Below are 10179 nucleotides of genomic sequence, written 5' to 3' on the forward strand. Positions count from 1 at the left end.
AGGCAGATGAGAAAAGTAAGTTGGGGTGAGCAGCTGTAGGAAAGAACCTGCCAAAGGCTTGGTGGCATGAAGGAACGCAGACAGCAACTTACAATCTCAGAACAGAAGAAAGACAACACCTGAAGAAGCATCACAGGACAGCAGGCTTCACAGTAAGTGTAAAGAGAGCCTCAATGGACTAGTGGCACAAATGTGGGAAAAATGGAACCTGTAAGGAAGAACTTTATCAGGAAAGACCATAACAAAAACTGAACGGTACTTTGTATTTATGATACGGAACTGTAAATACTTCCTTCCTAACTTGAGAAGCAAGTTAATTCAAGGTTTTTCTACCTTCAATACTGGCTTTCCACCTAATTCCACTCAGGGATACCTGAGAGATACTGTTTCTATGAACCCCAACAGTGTAATGAAATTCAGTCCTTATACAACTGCACTTCAGGAATTACATGTTGCTGTTTACTAACTGAAACTTACAAGACCAAGAAAGTCCACTAGAGTCTTTAGACTATGAACTCCCAGAGACTACTTACATTCAAAATGTCTCCCTCACCTTCCCTGAGCCCACCAAACACTGCACAACCTCTTGAGCCAGAGGACAGCCAAGGAAGCAGGCTTCTGAGTTAATACCACTCTGCAAAGGACCAAGAGAGGAAGGACATTCATCTGTGAAATTCTGTGCATATTAGGGGGCTCACCTAGGTTTTCTGAAGACTAGAAGGTGAAATTGGACCAGAACTTGAGCTCTAAGCAGTTTTTTTATCAGAAAAATTCAACCTCTAGTACAGGCCTTATCAAATAATCTGTCTGAACAAAGCTAATGGAATGAAACAAACAAGAAAACAAAAGATTATTAGGTATGCCTTACCTGAAGGACACATGTGGACCTGTTTATCTTCAGTCAACAATGTAGTCTCTAAAGAGAACTTGCATAATAAACTGCTTGCCTTACTTTGACATGCTCCATGGACAAGACTAGTTAATATGTCTACAAGCTATTAGGCCATCTTTGGCAAGCTCCACGCCCCCACACACACAAGTTCAAAGACTGCATCTTCTAAGAAGGTCATTTCAGAAGGGACCCCCTTTGCTTAGGGTTTCACAGTACAACTAGAGACATGGCTTTGGCTCAGAGCCAGAGACTCAGAGCTCTTGAATGTCTCCCTCCAGAAGTTCTGTCTTCCAGATCATATAAAGAAATGTAGAGTGACAGAAACAGCCGCATCCTCATTTCATCTCTGTTGCTGTGATAAAAACATCCTAAGACCAACTCAAGGGAGAAAGTCTTAATTACTTTACAGCTCCAGGTTTGCATTTCTTAGTATAGGGAAGTCAAGGAAGGACACTGAAAGCATGTCACCTGCACTCAAGGAAAGACAGAGAATAAGCACAGTAATCCTTGCTTGCCCGATTGCGTGTTTCCTTAGAGTTGCTTTTCTTTTTCTCTTATACATCCTGAATGCCTTGCACAGGGATTGGCACCATCTGCAATGGGTTGGGTCTTTCTACATGCACTCACAATCAAAATATTGCCAAAGACATACCCTAACCTGACTTAAGTAATTTCTCAGTAAGACTATTGGAAAGTCAATAAATTGAACTGGGAAGAAGTGGGTTGAGTAAGGACAAACACCATATAATTTCTCTCATATGTGGGTCCTTGATTCAAATGTTTCCTGTTATTTACCTGAAGTCACAGTGGAATCCAAGAAATTAGAAAGAGGCGATTTGGTGGGGGGAATTTGCATGGCAGGTTGGGAAATAGCAGAACGTGGAAGAATCAAAGTAGATAGTAGAAATCCTGGTGTCATAAAGGTTCAAGCAGTTTGTGGAGAGATGGGGAAAGTGACCTTGGGGTAAGAGTTAACCAAAATGAGGTGTGAAGAAAGAAGCTACATGACAACCTATGACTTTCCACCCCAAGGAAAGAATATAGTATGGGGAGTCAAGGAAACACAGGTGAAGAGAAAGAATATAGGGGGAATTCTGGGAGCTCAAAGTTTAAGTGGGGTTGGGTGATGTTGGCACAATCCTTTCTTTGCAGACAGAGGCAGCCTGGTCTACAGAGAGAGTTCCAGGACAATCAGTGCTACATGGAAAAAACCCTGCCTGGAAAATATAAAAACAACCACACAAACAAACAAAAAAGCTTAAGAAGGAATGGGAAAAGAAGGTTGAACGTGGCCATGTTAAACAAAACTAAGGACCAATGAAGAAGCTTTATGAAAATGTACTAATTGGGAAATGAGTTCATTCATGCTATTTCAAGAAGACATATAAACTGTACATGCATGGACAAAGTTTTACCTGAAGCCACAAATCAATAAACAAAAGTGTCATACCAGAAACAATTTGGCTCCCTATGTTCAGGGCAACCGTAGATGTGGCCATAAGGATATAGGCTATTGCCACTGGTCTGGTACCAGTATGTGAAACATAATTTTGTTAGTGGACATAGGGAAATTAGTCTTGAACTCACCATAAAACTCTCCCAGCTAGCTAATGTCCATATACCTAGAAGGTATTATGATGTCTACCATGAGAGAATATGTCATGGCTTACCCATGGATGGACCCTGTATGGTATAATCCTGCCCTGGCAGGCATGATGAGTCCACCGGTGTAATACTGGAAATTCTGTTCCTGGGGCTAACCAACTGCTCTCCTGATTGGATCTGAGGACTGTGCCACGTGAGTTAGTGTATACCTGGCACTGTAAACATGGTCAAACCCTATTGCTAGTTCCTGCACGGTGCTGCACGGTGGTGCATGGTGTTGTTCTGCTAAGTTATTGTGTTGTTAAACTGCCTTGTGAATATTTATGTTTACATCCACGGATCTGCACTGCTCTCCACACTGATTAGAGAAGCTTCTAGTTTCAAGGAGTAGTAGTCAGTGAAGAAACATATAACTCTCCAAAGTTCTCACACTAAACAACTGTGCTCAGCCACAAATGGAACATACCCATCCACCTTCCCCTGCCTTAAGACTTAGGGAACACTGTTGACTAAAAGAAAGAAACAATGTCAGAGCCAGATTACTGGTAGGAACACTGTCATGTTGTCCTCTGGTCATGGTATGGTTGTGTGACCTGTGAACTCAGTTGTTCCAGTTGCCTACACAAGATCTCTACATGATAAAGGCAGGTAAATATCCAGGAAAGGATTTTGTGGCTGAAACTCTAGCTAAGGCACCACAAGCAGCTGATGTTTACTGGAGAAGGGTCACTTCTCTGTGTAGATAGCCACTTGTCAGTTACCTGTGATTCTGTGGGTGACCCCACAGTTCTGTACACTAGAGTACACTAGGGGGGCACAGTGATTGAAATAGGAACATACACATATAATAAAAAGGAAGACATGATGGCTGGAAGTGCATGTTTTGGGAGGCATCCAGTGTAGAGCTGCAGGGAGAGATTGCAGTTGAATATGATCAAGACATATGGTATTTTTGCATGAAATTTCGAAGAATACAAAATAGTATTAAAAAGAGATTCTCCTCTCAGGCTGTTTGATGTCACATCAGGATGATGATTAAACTACCCAGCAAAGGCTACAAACTGCCAATAACAGAAATAAATAAAACAGTTTATCAAGCATTCCATCAGACACCTGAACTTACCTCGTCAACTAACAAATAGCTATTAACCCAACATTTGTGGAAAACGAGCTTGCACAGAAATCTAACTTAAGTATATGTGAGGCCCCTAATGCATTTCTTTCATTCATCTTATTGCTGTTTCTCCCTTGGAACTGAGAGTGAGGACATCAACCAGTTCCCATGTGATCAATAGCAGAATAAAGGTCTGGCATCTGTACTAGTGTAATCGACATACTTGCCTTACACTTCCCATGGTCTATTCTACTCAGTCATCAAGGGGGAAATACTGGGAAACCATTGTTCTGTATCAGCAATACAGACATGCACAGAAGCTTCTAGACTTTGGGTTTTTAAAGCCACATCTCATACCTTTGATCCAGGAAGCACATTTACAGGCAAAAGTCTAAAGATGCTGGCCTTGGAAATAAAGGCTAGTACTTATACTTGGATGACTGTATGCAACAGGAAATTCTATTGCACAAAAGCACTGATTCATTGACTGGGTTAGACCTGGGACACAGACTTTAGATACATTTTATCCAAAACCTACCTGTGTTCATGTCCTAGAGGCAGGAATAGTACATCCTGATAAACATTTTTTGTCTTTCTCAAGAAAGATAAAAGTCAGTCCATACTTACTCATTGCCTGATGAGACTTGTCCAAAAAGACTTTACACTGCTCCTTACTGTGTTATACTTCCATTTAAAGCCTGCTATTATTAACTACCCAATATTAGTTATTAAATTTAAGACTTCTGGATTTGAAATGCCAGCTCTTCAGTGCAAGCATCACAAAGCTTTCCAAACTGCCTTCACACAACTCCCGGTTTGCTTTCAGTTTTTCCAGGGAGGAGCAAGAAGAGCATTGTAGCTAGCTACTATCATAGGGCTCTCTTCTTCAAGTTCACTTCTGCCCTAACCATTATCAGGTGGGGAAAGATTTTTCCTCCCAATTTGTGCAGTGGAGAAATTTCTAGAACCCAGTCCCTCCTTGCTGTGCTTAGGAAATCCCCCTTGTTGACCCTTTCTCTGTTCTATTGCACAGTCAAACCATGCTTGAGACAACACTTAAAGCTCAAGGCCACTACAGCCCATGAGAAGATTTACATGAGGGCACCTGGGATGGTTCTCTTGCCCTTGTGGGGATGGAAATGAATACTGTATTGTGAGCAGTGAGTCAGAAGGATCAGTATGTGGCCATAATTCCTACCTCTATAGCATGAGGGTCCTGTAAGGCCTGCTCCTTCTTAGTCCTCTTCGAACAAGGGGGATGATGGATATCGTCCTCATTGTCATCTGGTCTTCTTTTCCTGAAAAGAGTTTCAAAAGGAGAAGGACATCTGTCATTCAGAAATTGATCTTGGATGCTTACCTTGCAGCCCTGTGCCAAAACCTAAATCTGGGGTCTTATCTAGGAAAGAACCAGTCAGTGCTGCTCTGATGGACTTCCATTCTGCAGCAGGTGGCACTAAGCAGTGGAGAAAACATGTCAAACAGGAATTCTATGTGAACCCAAAGCCCAAGTTCAATTCCTCAAATCAGCATCTCAATCTTAACTACTATTTCAAACCAGAAACAAAGAATTTTGGGGTCAATGTTAAAGCTCTACCTGACTAGGCCCATTATCTTATTGTTCATCCACTCCAGTTTAGCAGAATCTACGCCTTGCCATAGGGCTACTCTCAGGATTTATTTCACTTCTAGTGTCTCTTGGCCCTTGCTTCTATTTGGCCAGCTAGGAACACTGAACAGACACTTTCTGTGTACTGTCAGGTAATTCCTGTTGTTATAATAACAATTATTATGTCACTTGACAGCCAGCATCACTCCATGGCTTATTACTTCCTTGAAACCATGTCTAAAAAGTGCTTTAATGATTCATTTCAGTATATCTTTTCCCAAATTCTAGTTTTCAGAAATACTTAGTTTGTGTCATTTGGCAATATTATCCTTGAATATTCTTCATCTGTCATTATATGCGTGCTCATAACCACTGTTAAAATAAATATAGTTGTGAGTTGTTTTTAGTCATACATTTCTTTGACTTCACTTATTTTTCTGTTGTCTTCAGTCTTGCTTTATTGCCTGAGAGAATCCTTCTGGCCAAGTATCCCATTTATCTCAGTCTTTTCAATTAAACTATCTTAAAAGAATTAACCTAAAAATAAAAAGGAGAATTTATACCTAGATAAAGCAGTGTTTACACACATTATTATTATTGGATGGATCTATTGAGTGTTACATTTCCAAATTTTTTAAGCAATTTACATATTTAATATAAACCAATTGACATTCATTCCCCCAAAGGCTCATTTTCCAGTAAAAAAAAAAGTAAAAGGTGTATTCCAGAACAAGGACAGGAGCCACACAGTGCCGGGGAAGGGTCCTCTGGATGAGTCATGGTCAACTGATATGGGGGACCTAGGGTTAGGTTGACCCTTTTAATCTTCAAGCCTAAATGAAGGGGAGGTCTTCAGACCATAGCCAGGCCCTTGCCCAGAAAGATGGGATATGGGCAGGAGGACAGAGTATCTTGTACAGCAGCAACCACTGCTTTCCAACAAACACTGGGACTGCTGAAGAAGCAAGAGCAGAGGGTGCCAAGTGAGGGGACCTCAAGGAGAGGGAACACATGGGGGAGGGGACTAAGGATTACTTTACCACGGGCCTGAGGTCATACATTTCAAGAATACCCCTGACAAGGCCAGGGAAGAGCCAAAGCAGTCCTGTCAAACCATGGCTACAACCCGCCGGCTTCTTCATGAGAAGCCCAAGTAAGGAAGATAGTAATCTCCAGTGCCCACAGCTGAGCCTATGATGCCATGAGGCACAAAGACAGACCATGATATGTTCATGATACCAACTTCCCAGTAGGTCTGGCTCTAGTTCTAGGAAGCTGGGCAATTATGGCCACCATGGCCAATGGCTCAGAAGGGAGAGTTCATGTCCAACTTAGTCTCAAACTGCAGCTTCTGGAGCTTCTGGTAGTGTACATGAACCTGAATCTCACATAGCTTTAGGATCTCATTGGTGACTACCATAAGGACCAGGGACAGGCAGCCCAGGGGCCATGTTAGAAGGGGCACATCTTCTAGGCCAAAGTGGACATGAGTCTCTGTGTGTCCATAGCTGCAGGTCTACCACTGTCTGGACCACCTGACCGAGCAGCACCACTTGCATGGTCACTGCCCATCAGAGGTTTATCACAGTGTTCTTTCTCCACAGAGGCTTGGTGCAATGTACATGGGTGATGGAGATAAAGACAATGTGCAAAATAATCAGGGCAGCTGTGAGCTTCTGAGCCAATAGCAACACATTGGCGAATTCTCCAAACCAGGCTGGAGCTCTATCATCATTGCTGCAAAGCATGACTGTAAAGCAGCTGGTGAGGTTGCAGGCCCAGACACTGTCACAGAAGCTCTGCAGTATGGAGCCAAAGCAGATGAGGAACAAGCTGATGGTAAGGCTGTACTTGTGCAAGAAGCAGAGCAGGAAGTAGTGTTGTGTCTTGTTAGGAATGGATTGAAGGGTTTTGCCTGTTGCCATAGACATGATGGAGCTATCTGGTGGTTTCCCCATAGAGAGATGCTGAGCATAGAGTAACAAAAGCAGGATAGCCATAAGATGTCTGTGGTACTCAGGAGCAGTGGCAGCTGGACCAGACAAGAAAGGAACTGAATGACCACAAGGGTCAGCTGGCAATACAACAAGAAGAGAACACACTTAGGGATGCCATAGGTAGCATGCCGATCCTGCTCTATGAGCCAGATGATATTGATGGTTTCTTCTGAGATTCCTCCCTCCAGTCTCAGCCCCACTGGCTCTCTCCATGATGATCAGAATCAGGTGTACTGAGATGATGCAGAAGGGTTCCACCTCTTGGAGGAGGAGGATGACTCAGAACTCATCAGCTTCCAGCCCACTGACAGCCATATCCCAGGATCCCTGGAGGACTGGGTCAAGTTGCCCTGGGGCATCCACCAGGGGCAGACCCCACCAACATAACATCAACAATGTACCTCTGTTGGTGCCCCCTCTTCACCCACTGTACCCCTAATATCATGTGTGAGGTGATAAAGATCAGGTTGGAATATAGGGAGGTGACTTGCTGCCTGGGTAGCTCAGCCAACGTGCGGAACAGCTACCTCTTCCTCCAGAGTGATGTCAGCATTGCCCTGGATCCCTTGTACTCATCCTGATGCTCCTGGGAGACCTTTGGCTATGCCACCAGCACCACCATGGCCCAGGCTTCTGATGGTCTTTCTCCCTAACAGCCATCAGGGCAACTCAAGAAGAAACCATCAACATCATTTCCAAGTTTTTCCTGACTTTTCTCTTTAAAATGAACTAAAAGAAAATACAGACAAATTAACTGAATCAGTAACAATAACCCAGCTCTTTTGCATTTATTATTTAATGTAAAGTTTTTTTTAACAATCAAATATTTCTTGATCTGAAAAATAATGAAGTACTCCATGTCTAAATCGAATAATATCATCATGGTACAAGCATTACATGCATAAAATTATTCAGGACATTTGCTTATGACATTATTTTGTTAAATAAAGCTTATCCTGTGAGTCTTTTGTTTTGTATTTATGCAAAGCAGGCCTACTTCCTATAGCTTTATCTGCATGTAGATATGAAAGATTTTTGTAATCTGATAAATACTTTCAGCATAAGTTTTTCTGTGAAGTGTTCTTGTCTACAATAAGCCAAAACATACAAGATAACCATGCTATAATTAACAGAACCAAAGAAGCCAGATAACTTGGAAAGTCCAAGGTAGGATAATTGAATATTTCTCAGAAAGGGAAACAAATTAGGCATCAGAAGTCAATGGAAGGAGGAGGAAACTGGGTGGAAGAGGGAACAGGATATGGAGCAGGATGTGGAGGGAGAGACCAAATGTAAAGAAAGCCAAGGAGGCAGAAAGAAGGAGGATGGGGGACAGCAATCTCTAGGATTTGTCAGAGACCTGAGATTGGAAGAGGTCCCACAGGACCTGCTGGGTTGACTGCAAGACTCCTAGCAGTGGGAGATACGGATCCTGAAGTGCCCACTTCCCATTGCCAGGCAGTACAACCACTGGAGGGATAAGGACACCAACCCACGCACAAAACCTTCAACCTAATTTTTTTCCTGCTTATAAGTGCAGAGACAAAGACAGAGCAGAGACTGAGGGAATGACCAGCCAATGACTGCCCCAAATTGAGACCCATCTGTGGGGGAAGAACCAATCCCCAACACTATTAGTGATACTCTGTTATAATTGCAGACAGGAACCTAGCATAACTGTCCTCTGAGAGGCTCAACTCAGCAGCCAATGGAAAGAGATGCAGAGACTCACAGACAAACAGTAGATGAAGCTCAGGGAATCTTATGGAAAAGTTGAGAAGACTGAGGGATCCAAAGAGGACAGGGACTCCACAGCAAGACCAACATAATCAACTCACCTGGACCTTTGGGGACTCCCAGAGACTGATTCATCAACCAAAGAGAGAGCACAGGTTGGACCTAGGTCCCATGCACATATTTAAGAGATAGGCAGCTTGGTCTTCATACAGGTCCCCCAGTAACTGGAGCAGAGGCTGTCCCTGAGCCTGTTGCCTGCCTGCCTGTGGATACTGTGCCCCTAAATGGACAGCCTTGTCTAGCCTCAGTGGGAGAGGACTTGCAGGGAGGGGAAGGTGTTGTGTTAGTGCGGGGATGACACCTATAGGGGATGATGGAAAGGGGGCAGGAATTGTGTGAGAAGGGTACTGGGATGAGAGGAATGTCTGATATTGGGTTGTAAAGTGAATAAATGAATTTTAAAAAGAGTATTGAATGGAAAAAAAACTAGTGTATTTTTCAATACACTCCAAAAACTTTTAACATATATTTATTTCTCTTTGTGTGTTTGCATGCAGATACATGTTACAGATTATATGTGGTAGTCAGGAGACAACTAGTTGTAGAAAAACAACTGGTTTTTTCTTTGTACTGCCTGGGATCTGGTTGAAATCAGATCATCTGGTTTGGTGCCAAGAACTTATAAACTCTTTTAACATTCCATAATTTTACACATGCATATAATTTGTTTTGATGAAATCTACCATCAGATTTTCCTCTTCTCCCTCCTGTCACCTTTCTCTCCCAACACCATGTACTTTTTCACATCCCCCTGAATCCATGTAATGCTGGTTGTATTTGCATGAGTTAGAGAAAATCTACTGGAGCATGGGTGGCCTCTCAGAAGCCAATTCTCTAAAGAAATTTGATTCTTCCACTATAACCATTAATTGCTTATAGCTCTTCAGCTAGGGGTGTGCATCCATGAACTGCTTCCCAATCTGTGCTGAGAGTTTTCCTGGTTTAATCTTGTGTAGGTGTTTTGCATAAGGTCACAGCTGCTGCTGAGTTCATGTAGGCAACAGTTCTTCATTGTTCAGCAAGTGAGGTTTCCCTACAAAGATCCCACCACTTCTGACTTTTATAAGATTTCTGTCCCTTCTTCCCTGATAATCCCTGAGACTTGAGAGGGACAAATTCATGATTTAGATATTCTGTTCAGGGGAGAAAATTGAAAGCTTCTTAT

At 42.6% G+C, this 10179-nt stretch overlaps 1 protein-coding gene across 4 annotated transcripts in view; it reads right to left on the reverse strand.

The window, feature by feature from the left end:
- Nucleotides 1-10179, reverse strand: part of Fam104b (family with sequence similarity 104 member B) — a 153847-nt gene that overhangs the window by 6936 nt on the left and 136732 nt on the right. For all 4 annotated transcript variants that reach the window (XR_004118314.1, XM_031368983.1, XM_031368977.1 and 1 more), the window contains exon 2: nucleotides 4810-4909. Coding sequence is in view for 3 of the 4 variants with exons in the window: in XM_031368983.1 (XP_031224843.1) it covers nucleotides 4810-4909 (100 nt within the window). In the remaining variant the exon portion in view is untranslated. The remainder of the gene's footprint in view (nucleotides 1-4809; nucleotides 4910-10179) is intronic.

Source organism: Mastomys coucha, chromosome X, assembly GCF_008632895.1.
Source record: "Mastomys coucha isolate ucsf_1 chromosome X, UCSF_Mcou_1, whole genome shotgun sequence".
Lineage (NCBI taxonomy): Eukaryota > Metazoa > Chordata > Mammalia > Rodentia > Muridae > Mastomys > Mastomys coucha.